The following is a 21,133-nucleotide window of genomic DNA, read 5'->3' as shown; positions in this document are numbered from 1 at the left end:
CTTAGAAATAACCGTGGGAGCTACTGTTACAACATGTTTCAGTACCCTCACTGAAAATCTCAGAACCCAAATGATGAAATGCTATAACAAATTAAGTAAAATTAGTACGGCATAGAAAATTCCATACATTTGAGAAATAGCATATTTATAAATAGTAATATTTTTAACTATTCTACATGCTTTGCTTTACAACTTGGCTTAGTTTGTTAAACTTCACACTCCACATGCATGGGGTTTGATGGTGATACGAGCAGGACAGCTGCATGAGGAATTACACCTGCAAGCAATCAGAAATAAGCTAACAATATTTTTTACCAGATCTTGTACTCCAGGTCAGAAATTTGTGCCATCTGGAATTTAGGGCTTACTAGTATGTCAGACCTGTATTTTACTTTTTGTATTTTCTTTACTTGAAATGTGCTATGGGAAACATCTTTATTTACTGTACTAAGTTTTAAATCAGCAAAGAAGTGGAATGCAGGGTTAATCAACATGAAATAACTGTTTTTTTTAAGTTTTTGTGGGGGAGAACAGTCACAGCAAAAGATAACCATAGTACAGCTGATAGCGCCTGCCATTTGTAATTGTGCAAGTTTTGTACAGTTTCATTCAGATTGCTGCTGTGCAAGGACATTTAATTTAATAATCAGTACTATATATGTAATTTTGTACTAAATCAGGTTCTCTCTGCTCTCTGAGGGGCCACTACACAATTGTGCTGGTTGATTGCTTGCCTGTATTGATCTGAGAAGATGTTCCTCAGTTGTGCTGGTGATGTTTTTTTTGTGTTGTGCATTAAATTGAAATATGGAATCAATTGGCCAGATTCATTCCTCGAGAGTCATAAACAGATCTGGTTTACAGAAATACCAAAACATGTTAACTACTTTTGTATTTTGATTATATATATATATATATATGTGTATTTAATGAAGATTCATTATGGAGCCAATGAAAGCAAACTTGTCTGTGTGTCTCATGGACTCAAGTTAGTCAGCCCTGTTAACAGAGTACTCTGCTTTGCATTCTTTAGTTAAGAAGTGGTCAAATCCAGTCGTCAAGAGCCAGAAACAGGTCTAGTTTTCAGGACATCCAGTGGCTTCCAAAGTGTGGGTCATGATCCCTAAATGGGGTCAGAAAATCAGAACATGGGGTCATGAGTGCATGGATCTCCAGTCCAGCCAGCGGAAGCAGTCTCCACATACTTATCACTTCACCCAGGGCTATCTCAAAAGATCGGCAATCTGAGGGAGAAGTAGAGGTGCCAGGCTGCCTTTTCAGTCAGTCTATGAGCATGTAAGCACAAAGGGGAAGGAGGGTGCTGAATATAACCCTTAGCTGGGATATTGTTTTGCCCAGTAGCTGCCCTGGGCCCATCCTTTCCTCCTGCATGGGGGTTCTTGTTAGAACGGAAATCTGGGCAGAAGGCTAGGGTCTGTAAATGTTAGCTGACTCATGGTGACTACTATTGCCACCACTTCCCCACTTTGAATGAGTGGGTGGGGGGAGGAGGAGGAGGAGGTCATGTTAATTTGTAAAGGTTCAGTTGGGATTACAATCGATAAAAGTTTGAGAAGCACTAGCAGTGGAAAAGGGTTTGTAGATGAGGCGCAGATGCACATATAATAAGCATGCTATTGCTATTTAGCTGACCTATATTTTGAACATGTACAGTAATCCGTAGAGGATTACTGTACAAGTTTAGTAAACCTGAAACAATTATTTACATTATGATTAAACTAAATGACTCAGGAAATACCAAACCCTTTCAAGTGCTGTATTTTGTGCTTTCTGCAGGATTAGCTCATGTGCAGTTGAACAAATACATGTCTTATAGATTGCTGAGACTGTAACATAGAAGAGAAATGCTTTACATTCGATAAATTCCACTGTATACATAGTTTGTGCCCAAGTGCATTATTCTTTAGTATGACTATGGTTGTTAAAACTATTATAAGTTCAGTTTCAGCTATTCATAGAAAAACTTTAGATGTCTTTTCCCTTTAAAGCAAAGGAGGCAAATGTTTCCCCCACCCTGGGCAAAATTATTGGCTCTCATCTGTTCCAGGTTGGGTGGGTTTCTCTCTTGGAACGCTACTCAGACTACATAACAGGAAGTTCCTGTGCATTTTTAACAGTGTTAAAACCAATAAAATCAACTCATATATTTTCCTCAGGATTTGCAGTATATTACAAAGTCTCAGACTAAAACAATCTAACCAGCGTTTTTAGGATTCTTCCAGTAGCAGTGATGGCAGTGGTCTCTAGAAGAAGGGCAAGAAGCCTTTTCTTGACTGTTGGTGGCAGTTTTGGGTGATGCTAGGCAGCGGCAGAAGATGTAGAAGAACGAGAAAGGGGCGTGAAAACAGCTCAATGGCTATTCCCTGCTGACATAATCTGCAAAGGCTAGATGTCTGCTTTTAATGATGCGCTGAGGCATGCACGATGTTGGGCCTTTGATGATGTTAGCAGGAAAAGCCATCGAACTCCAGTGTCTGCAGGCTAGCAACAGTATTAATTTAATAAAATGTTTACAGTAAGGAGCCAGCCAGAAGTTCTCATGGGCCATTTCTGGCTCGCAGGCTGTAGTTTTCCCAACCTTGCTGTAAAATAACGTTTTTGTTTTGCTAAAAACTACCTCTTATACCAATATTTGTGTAACTAAAGATCCACAGCAACCAACATGAATTTATTTCACTTTAGAATTTTAATGGTTTACCTGCATTAGCTGCTTTAGGTGGAAAAGAGTTCTATGAAAAGGGGGATTGTGGTATGAGGCTGGAAGGGGTAAGACTCCAGAGTAACATAAGGACAGGTTAGTGAGTATTGGCATGGCCTTCCAGTGGAGACAAAAATAGAAACAAAATTGAAAGATGCCTGGAATAGGCAGAGATGATAATTAGTTGTGAGGAAGTGAGGGTAAAGCAGAGATAAATCAAGGCCGGGATTATTTTACAAGAAGCAAAAATGGGCAGACTACATGGACCTTGTAATTTTTATCTGCCGTCATAACATAACATAGTATTATCGGCTGAAAAAGACCAAATGGGTGATCCAGTCTGCCCAGCAAGTTTCCCATGGCAGCAACTGCCACGCCTTGCACTGATCTGTGTTTCCATATTTCCTTTAGCCACAAGACAGAAAAATATTCTATCATAGGTTAATAGTCACCTTAGCAAACTGGGAAATGAAAAGCAGGCTAATTTTACAGTTCTGGAATGTTGCATTAGTATTTGTTATTTTTAATGTTTTTTGTATACTTCTATCTTTGGATATGTGAGGGTTTTTCTTTTTATTTATTTTTTTTTATTTTAACTGTATAATGAATGAGCGCATTAAATTAAATACAGGATTAGATACACATGAACTTGCTGAACTAGGGAAGTTTTGTTTGTGTTTATTGTCCCACACTGACTCGCTGAGTTCTCATGACAGTGTTCTAGAGGTAAAAAGTATCTGGATGTCATATGCATAAATGAACACCTTCAATTCCAAGCCCCTAATTGCTCCTCAAGGTTGAAGGTGTGCATTATAAGGCACACCCTGTGGTAGAGAGGGTGAAAATAAAAGTTGATAGTTGTTTTTGATCATCTCACAATGAGACAGAAAAGACCCAAGCCAACTGGCAATTGTTCCATATATTTCCAAGAAACTCAGTTGCTCCAAAATAATCTAACCAGTAACTGTTCTCAAAAGCAGCTGATAGTTCAAGGAAGATCAGTAATCTTGATCCTCTTTGTTCTATACATAGCCACCAGACCACAGGATGAGTCCCCAGGGGGCAGGGTTCTGCCAAGTAGTGGTCATTTGGATATATCTAATAGTTGATCAAAATGTAACATTGAGAAGCAGTACTTAAGGAAACTACAGACTCTTCTTTCAGCCACTATGGCAATGCATAAAGTAAAAAAGTGAGTAATGCACTAAAGGTGGTTGTGTGATGACTTACCAAGAGTCATGTGGGAAAGGAATGACCCCTGTTCATATTTAAGAAAAAGGCAAATTTTCAGAAATACAGGGGTATGTGTACTGTAAGTTTTCTTCAGTTTTTGTTTATGGAGAAAATGTTTTGCACATCTGGCCCTTAGATTTTACGTGGGTAAAATGGTTGAATGCACATGAGTGGATTTTCAGCCTCTTAAATATGCACACACTTCCTTTCACAACGTGTAATTTAAGTCACATTAAAAAGATGCCATTCAGGGGGCATCAGAAAATGATTTAAAAATTAAATGCACAGGAGTAGTTTTCAAAATGAATGTGTGTACTTTGCCTTCCTTAGAAACAGCTAAATTTCGTGCATACTTTTTTCCCGTAGATAAGCAGCATGAATTAGCCAGGCTGTCTGGGATGTCCTCTGGTCCTGTAGGTGGCAGAGCTCTCAAAGTAAAGTTCTGAGTCTTGCTGTAGTGTGTGCCTGCTTGGCACCTCCCCCGCTTCCCTGAGTCTCCTCAGTCTGTTTTTTTCCGCGAGCCTAACAGCACACGGAGCTCACACAGTTTTTCTGTGAGAAAAAAAAAAGAGGTGTTTTTTATCTCACTGCCTCTTTCTGTAGTTAGGCTTAACTACTTCTTCAAATTTTGATCGACATAGGATAGAAAATGCCTCGTCCAGGCTTCAAATTCTGTCAGTGTGGGAAAATGTCTGCTACATTTGCCTGGGTCCACACCACGACCAGTCTAACTGCAGATGCATGTCCCCAAGAGCACAGAGACAATGGGCAGCCAAAATCCAAGAGTTAAAGGAGACTGCTTCAGGATCTTGTGCCTCCTCTGAGGAGTCAGCTTGATCCTCCCTGGGACCTCCCTGTGCTTCAAAAGAGTCGGTGTGTCCACGGGCTGCTTCAGTGGGGCCTCCTGCTTCAACTGCGTCGACTGCGAAGAAGTTGCCATCGGTGCCGACGCACGGCGTGGGTGATGCACTTACTGCGTCGAAGATGGCATCAGCGTCAAAGCATTGACCAGCATCGGGGCTCCGACGCATCTGGCACCGGTAAGGCAAGCCATGCTTCGGGCTCGAAGCATGGCCATAAAACTTCAAAGCATCAAAGCATATCAGCTCTGACTCATCATCACCAGCTTATGCCATCGACTCCATCGACGCAAAAGCCCTATAAACAACCAAAGAAGCACATATCTGGCCACATGAAGCAGAAAGAGCCATCGCCTCTGTTGATTGTGGATGACGATCCTTTATCTTCTTCTCCTGATGCATCCTCGCCATCTCCACCATCTGGCCACGATGAGCCTCTACGTAAAAAGGCAAAGTCATCATCAGTCCCTAGCACCACGTACTCAGGGATGGAAGGACCTAATCTGCCACCGCAAGCTACACCACAAGGTGCATCACTTTTTCCTCACACACCACCTCAGGAAACATTAGCCTTGCAAGCGATGTCGCAAATTTCCTTGATTTTGTCACAGTTCTTGGCAACGGTAGCCAGAAGCACCACAAGAGGCTCCAACGTTGCCTCAGGACAGCCCCAGTCCAGGACCTGCTCCTGCATCACCTTACCCTTCTCCTCCTTCTGCTGACCAGTCACCTCCGACATCTTCTCCAGGCTCCTCAACGGGGTACACTTCCGACCCTCCCCAGAAGAACAGCCAGAACCAGTCTTGCCTCCTGAGGATCTCACTTATGTTAAATTCCTCGAGAAGGTGGGCCAAAATCTAAACATTGAAACCAAGAGACTTCCAGATCCAAGAGCGGATGTTCTTGGCCTCTTAAAGAGTTTTGAGAGCCTGGCAGAACCTACCGTGCTTCCATCTCATGAGGTGCTGGATTCAGTAATGAAAAGAGCCTGGGTGACACCCCTATCAAGTTCTTCCACTTCAAGAAAATCAGTTAAAATATCGAATGCGACAATCTTCCTACTACTCGCATGTTCAATTACCTCATGGCTCAGTAGTTGTTGAGTCAGCTATGCAAAAGGTTCATAAGTCTCGACTGCATTCAAATGCCCTTCCGGTAAAGACTCCAAATACATGGGACGATTTTGGGAAAAGAGCATACCAATCAGGTATGCTCAATGCGAAAATTCAACAACACCAGTTTGCAATCAACCAATTCCTATTCGAGTGTTTACAAGCCATGAAACCCAAGCTTCAGGAGGGATCTCCTGACCAGCAACTCCCTGAAGAGTTCCATCATATGGAGGAGAGTTTGCGGCATCTCATCTGTACAGTTTACAAGGGTTTTGAACCATCTGCGAAATCCACGGCCAATGCCATTGCAGCGAGAAGACTTGCATGGCTGAGGGTAAGTGCCATCAGAGAAGATGTCCATGAGAAGTTAGCAAACCTGCCCTGTTTACCCAATAATTTGTTTGGTGAACAATTCTGGGAGACAGTAGCCCAATTAAAAGAGCAAAAATTAGCAGTACTGTCTCCAATCTCTCCATCTGACCCTTCATCCTCCAGGCGGTATTTTATACACCTTACCGCAAGCCGCAATACCAGCGTTGGCCCTTCAGACCTTATCAAGCCTCACGTCCGCTGTACTATTCTTCCTCTTGTCCTCAGACTTCACCGCCACAAGGACCTAGACAGCATCAGAGGACTCCAAAACAACCTCGGACACCTCAAGATCAAAATCCCCTGAAATCATCACATGTTTTTTGGGAACCCAAACCCATCGCTACCACTTCTGGTTGGAGGCAGATTATCCCATTTCCTACCTGCATGGGAAGCCATTATGACCGACCTCTGGGTATTAAAAATAATAAAGGAAGGTTACTCCCTCAACTTCCAATCCTTTCCCCCCCATGCCACACCTAGTGCATACAAGACACCAAACTCCGCATTACGATCAAATGCACCTGGAGATCAACAACTTACTCCAACAGCAGTGCATCCGCGAACTACCTGTACTGCAGTTTCACACAGGATTCTATTCCCAATACTTCCTCATTCCAAAGAAATCAGGAGGGTTATGTCCAATCCTGGATCTCCGAGCTCTCAACAAGCACTTGACGACGGAAAAATTCAAGATGATGTCCTTCAAATCCATTCTTCCCTTCATGCAACCCAATGACTGGATGTATTCCATAGATCTCAAGGATGCTTACTCCCACATACCAATGCACCCGGCCTCCTGGTGGTACCTCTGCTGTATGGTAACGGGACACCACTTTCAATACAGGGTACTTCCATTTGGCCTCTCCTCGGCTCCCAGAGTTTTCACCAAATGTCTAGCATTAGCGGTGGCTCATCTACGACAAGGAATACAAATATTCCCCTATCTGGACAATTGGCTACTAGTAGCATCCAGCCCGCCTTTCCTACAAGCCAATCTCATTACTACCATCAAAGGCTTAGATGGTTTGGGCCTAATGATCAATTACGAGAAATCAAATCTGCAGCCCACTCAAGCTTTGCAATTCATTGGAGCCCATATCGACACCTCGATGGAAAGGGCCTTCCTTCCAGAAACACGAGCGATCAACTTGATAAATCTCGCTCAACACCTATGACAGTCTGCCACTGTCCCTGCTCGTCAAATCTTAACACTCCTGGGGCATATGGCGGCAGCTATCTATGTGGTTCCCCAAACATGTCTGCACATGCGGCGTCTACAGTGGGGCCTGAAGACGCAATGGAATCAATTCTCCGACAGTCTTTCTACACCCGTCACCTTCACGCTCAGCATGAAACAGGACTTGGACTGGTGGCTGACACCAACAGCTCTCACAGTGGAAGCCCCACTGCGACCTCCAGGTCATGATATCATACTTACCACAGACGCGTCAACAAAAGGATGGGGTGTTCACCTAGCCCGCCTGCAAACTCCGGGCCTATGGTCCACTTGGGAACGCACACAGCAAATAAATCTACTGGAACTGAGGGCAATTCGAAATGCTCTCCGAGCCTTCGAAAAAACACTAGAAGGGAAAACAGTTATGATCCACACGGACAATCAAGTGGCCATGTTCTATATAAACAAAGAAGGAGGGTCAGGTTCTTGGACCCTGTGCAAGGAGGCAATAAAAATCCTGGAGTGGACAAACAAGAGGTCCATAACCCTGCAAGCCACCTACCTTCCTGTCATCAACAACGCCAGAGCGGACAAACTGAGCAGAATTTTTCATCCCCAAGAATGGGAACTTCATCAGAATGTGGCACTCAAACTCTTTCAGATCTGGGGCTGGCCACGCAACGATCTCTTCGCTACAGAGCACAAATGCAAGGTTCAGACCTTCTGCTCGGTGTATCCAAGTGCCCAGAGACTAGCACAGAACGCATTTCTCATAGACCGGACGGCCTGCTCTACACCTTTTCCCCAATACCAATAAATTCTCGCACAGTACAGAAATGCACCACAGACAACGCGAATCTCATTCTGATCGCTCCAGCATGGCCCAGACAACCATGGTACGCATACCTGATTCGGCTATCAGTGGAACAACCAATTCCCTTGGGAAGCAACCCTCGCCTCCTCATCCAGGAAGGAGGATCCCTTCTACATCCACTCCATTCCTCTCTGAACCTCATAGCGTGGAGATTGAAAGGCTGTTATTCCAAAGCCTAGACCTTTCACCTCAGCTCGAAGATATTCCGATCTCTTCTAGAAAGCCCTCCACGAGATTAAACTACAGACTAAAATGGATTTGGTATGCCTCTTAGTGCTCGGACAGCAGTATGGACCCATTCACCTGTTCTCCAGAAAAACTATTAGGATATCTTCATGTTATGCATGCATCCTACCTTCCTCCCTAAGGTAGTTTAATCTTTCCACCTCAACCAGTCTATAACTCTAACAACCTTCTGTCTTAAGCCTCATAGCAATGATGCAGAACATAGGCTACACACACTGGATTGCAAGCGTGCACTTGCTTACTATAAACGAAGAACAGCCTCGGATACTAGAGCATCGCAACTCTTCGTCTCGTTTAACCCTAATGCTCCCGGCCTACCTGTTTCCAAGAGGACACTATAAACTTGGATCACGAATTGCATACAATTTTGCTACCAGAAACGCTGAGTCCTTAGCTACATCAACTACGTGCTGTGGCGGTTTCCATAGCCCACCTGCGTGACGTGCCCATTCTGGACATTTGCAAAGCTGCAACCTGGTCCTCACTGCATACCTTCACCACTCATTACTGCTTGGACAAACTCACAGCAGCCGACGCTAGCATGGGCACGAACATTCTGGAAGCGGGCACCTCCTAATTCAAGAATGAAACAAAGGACTGTTCGCAGATCTTCAATGTCTTGAGCGCATGAAGAAACTCATCACATACATGATCAAAACGTGTCGCTCAAGTCACTAGCTGGGGAATTCCAGACACATGGTTAATTCATGCTGCTTATCTACAGGAAAAGAGCAGGTTTGCTTGCCGTAAATGGTGTTTTCCATAGATAGCAGATGAATTAGCCATGCTGACCCTCCTACCTCCCCGGACAGTCTTGCTACCATATAATATGCTTAATCACGTACTGAGGAGACTCAGGGAAGCGGAGGAGGTGCCAAGCAGGCAAACACTACAGCAATACTCAGAACTTTACTTTGAGAGCTCCGCCACCTACAGGACCGGAAGACATCCCAGACAGCATGGCTAATTCATCTGCTATCTACAGAAAACACCGTTTACGGCAAGCAAACCTGCTCTTATTTGCATATCAACTCAATCTTCATATACAAACCGTGTGGGTAATTTGTGTTTGAAAATTGACTGGGTTTGTGCAGGCTAAAAAGTAAACATCTATGCTGCTAGTTAGGAACCCTGTTAAAAACATACCCAGAAGAAAGGTAAAGAGTTACATGAGCTAAAAAAATAAGGTAAAAGAACAGGAGTGGTACACACAACAGAGTATAAAATAAAGAAATAATTAAAAATATATAAATATAAAGTAAAATCTAAAACATTAATTTGTACAATAATATAAATTTTAATATAGAAAGAAGAACATAAATACACTATTAGGTGAAATTTCAAAGGCGTTGCGCATGTAAATGTAACATACAATCATAGTAATTTTCAAAAGCCATTTACCCGCTTACAGGTACATTTTAAAAGGAGTATGTATGTGCCCATAAATGCACATATTGGCATGTGAGCAGAGATGCGCTTAATTTTATATCATGCGTGCAAGTACACGCGTATCATTTAAAATATCCCTTCCGCGAGCGTGTGTGCATGCAGCCTTTACACGCATATTTTAATAACATGCTCACAAGTGACCAGAGATGGAGAGAGAGAGAGAGACAAAATGACACTCTATATATATCTCCCACTGTAAAAGAGGCACTTTCAGGGTGGGTTTTGGGGGGGGGGGGAGCAGTATTAACGGTCTACAGACAGTTGCGCTCTAAGCAGACCAATGTAACGCCCTCCCCCAAAACCCACCCTGAGTTGTGCCCCTCTTACAGTGGGAGATATATAGAGTGTCATATTGTCTCTCCAACAGTCTCTCTCTCCCTCTCTTTCTCTCTCAGGACCCTTTCTGCTTCCTTACTCTTGACTATCGTACTTCCTACTTCTTAAAATTTGCGTTACTCTTGTGCAGCCCATGAACACACGTAGGGGGGCTGTTTATGCACGAGCAGTGCTTTTAAAATCTACCTGATAGGGAGGATAACGTCAAAATATGTGCGCGGGCACCTGTATATATGTGTATATGAATGTGTGACAAGATGTACTGAAATTTTAAATCCTGTGTGCATGTAAACATGATTGTCTGCTCCTAATTTCAAGTGTGTATGTGAACAGCAGGGAAATTTTGGCATTTAGATGCACAAGTGAGGGAATTTTATAACATGCGCGCGTCCAAGAAATGACCAGTTTAACTAGTTCGCCCTCCAGTTTGCACAGTCTATAGCTATGTCCTCAAGACCCCCCTGGTTTAGTTAGCCTGCAAGTCCTTCAGTTGAGCGAGACCCTTCAGGCAGTTCATAAACAGCTAGAAATAGTTTTATTCAGACTTACACCTCATCAGTATCAGAAGGAAGTTTGCGCTGAAATGAACCTGAACGTGTGCCCATGGTCGTAGCTACATACGTGCATATCTCTTGGCCCTGCCCTGGAATGCCCAAGCTCTGCTCACATTCTGCCCTTCTTCTTCCGGTGCAAGATATTCGCACATCAGTACTTGAGCACATATGTGGCAGGTTTATAAAATCGACTGGGTGCACTTAAGCGATACATGAATGTGCATCTCACGGTTTTGCTGTGTGAATCACTTTTAAAATTCACCTTTAAGAGCACTTAACACAGGTAAAACCTTTTGACAATTCAATGGCATATATTGTAGCAATTATCAAAAGCCCACTTACATGGGTAAAGTGCATTTACACATATAAAACCCAGTTTTGATTGTGTAAATTCTTTTGAAAATCAGGCACAAAGATTTTAAAACATCAGTGGATCCAATACACCCGACATAGCCATGTTTCAACAAAGTAATTGTTGCGCTGGAAGTGGCCCCTTGGCCTGGTGCAGGATTGGTATGGCCCTCTGGTCGGACCCAGAGAACGCCTACCACCAGGAGGTAGAGCACACAAGGAGACAGAGGCTAGCTGGAGTTTCACCAATAGCAATCCGGGGTTTCTGTAGATTGAGCCCTTGGGTACCCGGACCACCTGGACTTAGGTGGGCCTCCAAGGGTCTCCCGGAGAGATAGCGGAGAGGTGTGCCCACCACAAGCAAAGGTGCGCGGCTGGTGAAGAAAGTGACTAGACTGAACCAGGATCACCAGAGACCTCAGGAAGGCAACAGGAAATGAAAGCCCTCAGGGCAAGATAGGTAGCGTCTACTGGTCTAGTCTGAAGTAAGCCGCGGGCAGCATCCGAGCAGGCTGGTCTGGTGGTCACAGGAGCTTACAGAGTATCTGAGTGAAGTGCAAGCGTCAAAGCTAGGGTATCCGTCCGAGGGTGGTCAGCCAAAGCAAGGGTGAGTTCCGAGATCAGGCCGAGAGTAGTCAAGGTGAGCAGAGGTCAGTTCCAGGCGGTGGTCAAACGTAGTCAAGAGCAGGCAGAGGTCAGTTCCAAGCAGTGGTCAAATGTGGCCAGGCAAGCAGAGGTCAGTACCGTGAATCAGTCCGAGAAGGTATGACAAGAGGAGGAACGTGGAGCAGGAATCAAGACAGGCGCTGGAACACAGAGAGGACCACAGGAATGCAGGAACACTGGAACTCACAGGAACACTGGAACCAGAGACTGGATCAAGGAAGCAGGAGAACACAGGAACGTAGGACAGCAACTAGCTACACCGAAGGTGTCGACCCGATTGCCAAGGCGAGGTTCTGGGGACAGAGCCTCGCCTTAAGTAGGAAGCCTCAAGTGATGTCATTGGGCGACGTCTGAAATGAGGTTCCAGCCCTGGGCCCTTTAAATGTGCAGACATCGGCCGCGCACGCACCTTGGGGCAGGGCCGAAGACGCTGACGAAGCGGAGCCCCTACAGGAGCTCCGCTGAGAGGCCTGCGGCGTGGAGAAAACCGGAGAGGCCCGAGGAGAGTGTCGGGAGCTGGCGGCCGCGGCAAGGGAAGAGGAGCCGGAGCTTGTGGAGGGAAGCGTGAGGTGCGCAGGCCCGGTCGCGGCACCAACGCGGCCGGGACGTGCAACAGTAATTGCATCATCAATATTTGTTTTTTGATAGGAATTATGAACGATTGTTTATATAAACAGCTACCATCAAGCTAAAAACTATACATATATTCAAATAATATATAAAAAATAAAAGCCATGATAAACATTACTTAATGAAAAGAATACAAATTTTACATAAGGAGACTAAGATGGTTCTAATATCTAAAACTAATGTATATTTTAATTATAAAAGATCATAAATCTACAAACATGGGAACTGTGTGTGTACATGCATTACTTTTTGCTTTTTAAAGAAAATGCAACATTGTAATAGCTTTTTTTAAACAGATCTCATGTCTTCCATCTTTAATGAAATTACATCCATTCTGGGCATGACTGTCTCTTTTCTCTTCAGACTTTTATGGGCTAATGTTTTTAAAGTGACATCAACAGATATTTTTGTTCTAAATTTTTTCTGCTGCACAGTCATTTAATATATGATAATATGCATAGCTTCTGAGGGAATTAGCTGTAAAATGCTTGTATAATTTGAGAAATGAGCTCATTTATTACTTGCTCTTAAGTTCGAAAATCTGAAGGCTTGTGTGTGTTGTTTATATAACTCCCCTGTGACTCATGTCCTGTACGTTGTGATAGGATGTGCTTGGAAAGTTGTGATTCATTTCTCAGGGACTTCTAGATAGAATGGAAGGTTGTTCAAGTTCTTGAGCTCTGTTCTTTTTTCCCTCCGGCAGTAATGGTAACAGCAGTAGCTGGAGCAGTCTTGGTTTAGAAGGGGATATGTATGAGGAGAATATATCCTTTCCACCATCAGACAGGTTGGTCTAGTCCAGAAATCTAAGCAAATGGGTTCATCGTAATTAATGCATGACGACATCAATTTTTGAGAGTGAAGACTTAATCCATACATGCATTCTGATAAAGGAGCAACGCGTTTCCTTCATCTTTAGCCTTGAATGTGATCAATTTTGCTACATTGGAATGCAAATGCTCTTTTAACCTCAAATTATGATTTGCATTTTCTGTGCATGCCTTGCTTTTTACTGTACTTCACAAACCTCAAAGGATTATTTCATCTTTGCTGGGGGGAAAAAAAAAGCTTGCTTCCAATAAGTCTTCGGTTTTATTTTATTTTTACTTTAATAAGTTTTAAATCATGAAAACTGTACAGATGGGTCATTAAGTACCAAATTATTTGACGTGTAAACCTGCATTCTAAGTTCATAAGCTTTCTTGATCTCTCTCTTTAGATGTATATATGTGTGCATACTGATATGCACATATGCGTGTGTGTAAAATCATATGTATCTTCTATACAATGTATTTTAACCGTTTTTGGAATTATATATATTTACTAAATTTTGTCAGAAAGAACATGAAATCTTATGAGAAGCTAAGCTTCTTTTTTCATATTTTCTGGATTCTCTCAATGACCATAATATTGTCTTCCAGCATTAGCTACTCATACAAAAAATACTGAAATATTGAAATATATTCCATTCTGTGTTTAAAATACAGTGATGGAGCAGAAGATAAAGAGGAAGAGCTCAACAACACTATCGAAGGTAATATGGATTTGAGTTCACATTACCTATGTCACGTTACCTTAAACATCTATGGTGTCAGGTGGGCCTGTGCCCCAGCAGCAGTACTGCTCTCTGTTTTTTTAGGAGACTTAGGTTCTCTTGACTTGGCTCCTTATCTCTTAGGCAGCTAGGGTGGGAATGCTGGATCCAGAGGCTCTGGTGGAGAGAGGATGCTTCAGTGACATCAGCTAGCCGGATTCAGAATATGCTTGAATTGGGCCATGAAGGGTACTGTGACTCATTTATTTTAATAAAGGACCATTACTGTGAGAGCCAGACTGAGGGGAATGGGGAAAGTGATATAAATGTGGTAGAAAATTTAGTGGCCTGCAAATGAAGGCTTACTGTATTGAAAAGAGATGTTGGACCAAGCTCATCCTTTTTATCCATTTTTTGTATTAAAATACTGCAGACCCTATTTTTACCTCTTATTTTAAAAGATGCATCAAGAAAACTTCAGTGAAATAAGTAATCTCACATTTCATAACATGACAAATTTAAAATTATACAAAGGATATAAAGCAACTGGCATAAAGCAAAAAATGAGGAACTATTCATTAGTTTTAAGCATTTGCAATTTGTGACTACCAGGATTAAAATCATCCCATGTTTGATTGTATTTGGCCAGATTACCTTTAAGTGCAATTGTAATTTTTTTTTCTATCTCAACATTGTCTACTACAGTACTCTCCCAGAACTCATTTCTTGGAACAGATTTCCAAAAATAGGTTATTGTAAGTCTAGCTGCGTATAGCAACTGATTGTCAGCATTTTCCTACTAGCAGGAAAAATGGGATCTGTCCAATAATGCAGAAGACACACAGAGGAGGATAATTGGAGCCAGGTGCCAATGATACCCACAAAAGACCAAACATCTTGTACAAAATTACATTCCCACGATATATGGATGTATATACCATGGTAGCCAACCTTTTGAAATGATTGTGGGTACTAAACTCAATAACAATTATCTCTGGTCACAGTGAAGTTTGCTTAGTATTGTGGGGATACTTGAGCACCCACTGTGCCTACAGTGCTGGTATTTAGGGTATGTACCTCTGTGCCTGAATTCTCTCCAGCAAATAGGGTGGGATCCATCAAACCTTCAAAAAACCCCAGCATTTTGTTACTTTTTACAATATACAGAAAAATTATATCCGTCTGTACCCCAGCATGAGCAGTCTTTGGCTTACCAGAGGACAGTATAGACTGGACTCCACCTATTCTTCTGCAGACTATTATTATTTACAAGCAAAATAAAACAAGAGTCTGCTTACCTCAACAGTGCTGGAAACATAAATGCAGTAGTCTTTAGATAAGTAGCTTTAGCAAAGCTCATGCTTCCCTCTCCTCGCTTGGGGGCTCACTGTTCTCCCTGTGGCCTGCCTTCTTGTCCCTTTCCCCAGGGGGAATGCCCTGCAACCAGGAATATTTTGTGGGCTGTGTTAAGGCTAAATGCCTGGGCCTGGAGTTTTAAGGAGGGTCTGACAATCGCTCCTTTACACCATCCTATCAGATGCCTTCTCTTTCTTCAGTTCCAAGATCTAGCTGCAAATTCTCATTCCACTTTTGTACATAAGAACAGCCATATTGAGTCAGACTAAGCGTTCATGAAGCCCAGTATCCTGTTTTCAGCAGGGGCTAATCCAGGTTACAAGTTCCTGGCAGGATCCCAAATAGTAGATAGATTCCAGATTGCTTACACCTAGGAAAAAGCAGTGGCTTTCCTCAAGTCCACGTGGTTATTAATGGTTTATGGACTTTTCCTACAGGAATTTGTCAAACCTTTTTTTAAACCCAGCTATGTTAACTGCCTTTATTGCATCCTCCAACAGTGTATTCTAGAGCTTAATTGTGTGTTGAGTGAAAAGTATTTTTTCCAATTTATTTTAAATGTGCTGCTTAGTAACTTCATGGAGTGTATGAGAATAAACAGCATCTACTCTTAGCTCTGAAGACATCTCTTGAGATAGTGAAGGGATAACTCTAAGACCTGAATATTATCAAGCATACTAGGTTCCCAACCTGTTCGATCTAATTTAGCAGATCCTTCTGCAGCTATAGATATTTATTTATTTATTAAGTTTTCTTTATCGTCACTAAGACATACCAACATAACGGTTTACAATGCATAAAAGTGAGAAAACAACAAATATAATTCAGACAAAAGTTTTTAAATAAATTACAACATTTTAAAACAGCTACAATTTAGGTCAAACATTAGGTCCTAAAATATATCAATATAATCAAGTAAAACTGCTAAAACAAAATATCAGTAACTTAAATACTAAAATAGACATTAATATTGCACATAAAAAGGCCTTAAAAGCATAAAATAAGTAATAAAAGGTCATAAAATAGATAATAAGAAGGTCTCTTCTGTACTCCGTATATGCCATACCGAATAGCCAGGTTTTAAGATCGTGTTTAAACCTTTTAAAATGTTTTTCTAGCCTCAACTCCTGTGGTAATGTGTTCCAGAGTTTTGGTCCTGTTAGAGATACCGTTCTTTCCCTAACTTGATTCAAAGATGCTGGCTTGACTGAAGGTAAAAAAAAAAAAAAAAAAAAAGGAGGCCCTTATTAGCAGACCGCAAGTTTCTTTGCGGAACATGAAGCCTGATGGCAGTATTTAGCCGGCCTACTTGCTCCCCATATATAAGTTTGTGAAGAATGCATAATGTTTTGAATTTAATTCTTGATTCGATTGGTAGCCAATGTAATTCAATTAGGATAGGGGTATGTGATTCCTCTTTCTGCTGCCAGTTAATATTCTTGCTGCAGCGTTTTGCAGGGCTTGTAAAGGGCGTATGGAAGATGCTGGAAGGCCTAAGAGGAGGGCATTACAGTAGTCTGTACTTGCGAAAATTAATGTTTGTAGGACTGTGCGATAATCATTTTGTGAAAGTAGGGGTTTAAGTCGTTTCAGTATCATTAGTTTAGCACAACCTTCTCTCACTTTCGACACTATGTGTTTTTTAAAGCTTAGTTTCAGATCAATTATTACTCCTAAGTCTCCTAGGTACTCAATTTGGGATGGTATAGAAGAACCTGAGACCAACTCATCAAACAAGCCACTCTAAATCTGACCTAAAAATTTGAGCCTAGCCTATTGCCATATTATTGTTTCAAGGGAGTAGGTTGCTGAAGAAAGAGATGGATTTTCCCCTGACAGAGAAAAAAAAGAAAGCCCACCAACTTGAAGAGGTTTATCAAAAGAAGCCCATGCACCTACAACGTGAGCAGTTATGGAATACTTCCTATATATTTTCCTAACCTCTCTATTTTCTGCAGATGCAGTCAATAATACTGATGAACTATAACCTCCTGTCTGATACCTCTGCAAGGACACCCGAAGCTAGGGAGAATCCATATCTAGCTAGACTCTTAGGCCAGCTATTGTAGCCACCTAATAATATAAGTTTGTTCAGAATTAATGTATCTGCAGACTCTCTAGTGTGCAAAGTATACTGAATTTAATGTGTTAAGACTTCTTGTTCCATTTGAAACTTAACATCTTGCTATTGAGCAAAGTAAACGTCTAGGCAAGTATATTTGAGATTTATTGAAATATGTACAATAAGTAGGTTAAAGCTATAATTTTCAAGATACTTGCCCATATAGACTGAGAAAGAGAGAGACATTCCCAACTGTCTAAATCAGTTTACAGCGTGGAGAAGGTGGGAAAAATTAATGTTGAATGAATCTCTGTAGTGAATTATAATTTACACTCCTTTGTGCTATTTTAAACTCACCCAAACAATCTGGATTATAAATACTGAAACCTATAGGCATGATTTCAGATTTATTGTAATTTATTTTATACCCCAATACTAAGCTATATTCTTTTAAGTATTGAGAGAAGCAGAAAGGCCAGTTTCTTAGGACTGGTAAACTATAACATGATATTATCAGGTTATAAATAGATTTTATGTAGAGACTCCAACATTCAAATCTCTGGATCAGCATGGTATCTCTGATCAGCTAAGCCAGGGTCTCTATAATCAGGTCAGACAAGGGGCATTCCTGTCTAGTCTCTCTCCAGAGCTGAAACATTGGCAAGAGGAGTTAATTTACATTATCTATGTGTTATGATTGCATGCTTTATATGTATCCATGCCACAATGCCTGGAAAAAAAACCAAATTTAAGCAATCTAGCAAATTAAAAAAGACCTTAGCATTTTCTCAAATGCCTTGTTGATATCTAAAGAAATAACTACCCCTGGAATTGTATTTGCTTGTGCCAAACGCAAAATGTTGAGAAATCATCTTGTATTTGAAATAGAGCAACTATCTTTATTAAAACCACTCTAGTCCAGGTCAGTTGACAAGGGCATAAAATTCTCCAATCTAAGTTGCACAACGTTTGCTAGAATTTTAGGAGTTTATTTTCAAAGCCTTATGTGGGACTTGTATTTGTAAAATCGGCATATACATGCATAAGCAGTGTCTGTGCAAGGTAAACAAATATTCAGAAGGGCAGGAGTATGCACATACTGTTGTGCGGAAGAGAATGCACATAGAGGGTATTTCGGGGGCATTCTGGAGTGGTGTTTGGAAGTACCCACACATTTATGTATTTTATAAATGAAGTAACACATACATCATCAAACATGCACCTGCATACTTTTGCACTTGCTAATCAGGTCATAGATATTAAATCTGATGTTTTTTGCTTACAGTTTTTGGTGGGAGGTTTGGAATAAGTGGTGGTCGTTGTGGGTGAACTGGTGAAATTTGAATCAACTGGAGGTCTCAATGATGGTATACTTGAAAGTAAGCACACAAGTAGTATTTTCATAAGTGAGCTATGCACATACATCAGACAACTTTATAAAATACTTGCCTCAGCATGTAAACTGAGAATTATTATACATGCAAGTACACACATGTATTTAATGCTTTAAATATATGGTGGAAGTTAGATAAACCTTTAAGGACCCATTGAGAAAATATCTAATTCTTCATGCCTGGCATGAACCATGGGTATCTGATTATAGAGAGAAAAGGGAAGATCTCCCAGGACATCTGTAACTTGGTACAAAGCTGCTTCCATGCAAGGTGAAAAGCGATAAGAATTGGATTACTATGAGCAAACTCATTCAAATCAGATATCTGAGCATGCAACAAGTTACCTGGTTGAAACAGTTTACTCCACTCTTGCAGGAAACTGACGGGAGAGTAGACAACAGTCCCAAAAAGCCAGTCTTTTACAATCCTTTAATAAACATGCTAAGTTGTAATTTTGCAGGTTAGGACAACCCATTCTCCCCTTATGCAGTGGCAGCATCACCTTGAGCAAGCTTAATCTTGCTCAGTTATGCCCCCACAAAAATTTCCCCAATGCCCTTTGCAGATCTACAATATGCTTCTTTTTAATCCATACTGGTAACATTTGTAATACGTAGAGCCACCTAGACAGTTCCATCATCTTAAACAACTGGATCTTGCCCAATATAGAAAGGGGGAGAGAGCCCCAATCAGACAGTTTTTGTTTTTCTTTTGCTAACAGTGGAAGAATATTAGTGTCATATATGTTCTGAATGTCCACCGGGACTTTTACCCCTAGATACTTTATCTCAGTATCAACCCAGTGGAGGGTAAAAGAACCCGACCAGGCATCCGAAGCTTCTGATTTGTTGAGATTTATTTTTAACTCTGAGAACCTGCCAAAATGAACTTGCAAATCCAGCACCCTTTGCAATGAGCTAATAGATTCAGTCAAAACAACCAAACCATCATCAGCAAAAGCTGCCATTGTAAAGTGTTCTTTACCTAATTGAAACCTAAGTATATACTCACTCTCATTAATTTTTCATAAAAGAGGGTCTAAGGGAGAGTATGTATAAAAGTGGGGCACCCTTGCCTCATCCCCACTTTAATTCAAATTCTTGGGACATAAATCCATTTGCTAAAACAATGGAACAGGACTCTTGGTAAAGCAATGAGATTATTGTGCATATCATCTACCATAAACCCATACCTGCACAATACAGAAAACAATCCCATGACACCCGGTCAAATACCTTTTTGGCATCAAATCCCACCACTGAGGCCTGAGTCCGGTAAAATCTATTCTGTAGCAGAGCTGTCAACAATCTCTCAATATGTTTACCTGCCATTCTCCCCTTCATAAACCTTGCTTAATTATGATAGACTAAGGTGGGAAGCACTGCATTGAGCCTATTAGCTAGAATATTTGCAAAAAGTTTGAAATCAAAGTTCAGGAGTGATATGGGTCTATACGATGCCAGAGAGATGGGGTCCTTGCCACCCTTGGGAAAAACCATGATATAAGCTTTCTTGGCTTCTTTTGGAAATGCACCAGTATGAAGGGCCTCAGCAAAGAAATTTTACAACGTATCTCCTATTTCTCCTTTCAGAATCCTATAAAAATCTGCATTGAGCCCATCAGGACCTGGCGCCTTATGAAGGGGACTAGAGTGTATACCTTCCCAGACCTCTTGAAGATGCAGTGGCCTGTTTAGCCAATTTAACTGATCAGTAGTCAAGCTCGGCATATTTAATCCTTGGAAAAATTGCTTTTCCTCCATATGCGTTCCATCTTTGTGCTCATTAGTATAGAGTTTCTCATAAAAGCCCCAAAAGATCTTGCAGATTTCAGTGGCTGAGGTCGTCGCACTCCTTTATCATCTTTTAAGACCTCAATGAAATTACTCCCTCTTTTTATCCTAAATAAGGGGGTTATTTTCTAAACGTTTATCGCGATGCCCTAACGCACGCAATAAACCCCTATCGCACACGAAAAGGGCCTTTTCGTGTGCGATAGGACGCAAATTAGCTGGAAGGGAGGGGGAGGAGTTGGCCACGGCACCGCTGGCGGTGATAATGTGAGGAACATTATCACTGGCAGTAGCGTGGCGAATAGCACCACCTTTTCATGGTGGCGCTATTTGCATGAAGGGCTACGGCCGGCGAAATCACACCACCACGGTGCGAACGGCTGTGGCCTTTTGCAGGCCCGCCTCCCCTTCGCCC

General features: G+C 41.8%; 1 protein-coding gene across 5 annotated transcripts in view; it reads left to right on the top strand.

The window, feature by feature from the left end:
• Positions 1–21,133, top strand: part of AKAP11 (A-kinase anchoring protein 11) — a 121,521-nt gene that overhangs the window by 74,146 nt on the left and 26,242 nt on the right. For 2 of the 5 annotated variants that reach the window (XM_029602945.1, XM_029602946.1), the window contains 2 exons: positions 13,283–13,366; positions 14,067–14,113. In XM_029602945.1, the coding sequence (XP_029458805.1) occupies positions 13,283–13,366; positions 14,067–14,113 (131 nt within the window). Of the gene's footprint in view, positions 1–13,282; positions 13,367–14,066; positions 14,114–18,816; positions 18,876–21,133 lie in introns of those variants that run through there. The other 3 variants (XM_029602948.1, XM_029602949.1, XM_029602947.1) reach the window with 3 other exon arrangements.

Source organism: Rhinatrema bivittatum, chromosome 5 (genome assembly GCF_901001135.1).
Source record: "Rhinatrema bivittatum chromosome 5, aRhiBiv1.1, whole genome shotgun sequence".
NCBI lineage: Eukaryota > Metazoa > Chordata > Amphibia > Gymnophiona > Rhinatrematidae > Rhinatrema > Rhinatrema bivittatum.
Note: the sequence above shows the minus strand (reverse complement) of the source record. Positions and strands in the feature narration are given on the sequence as shown.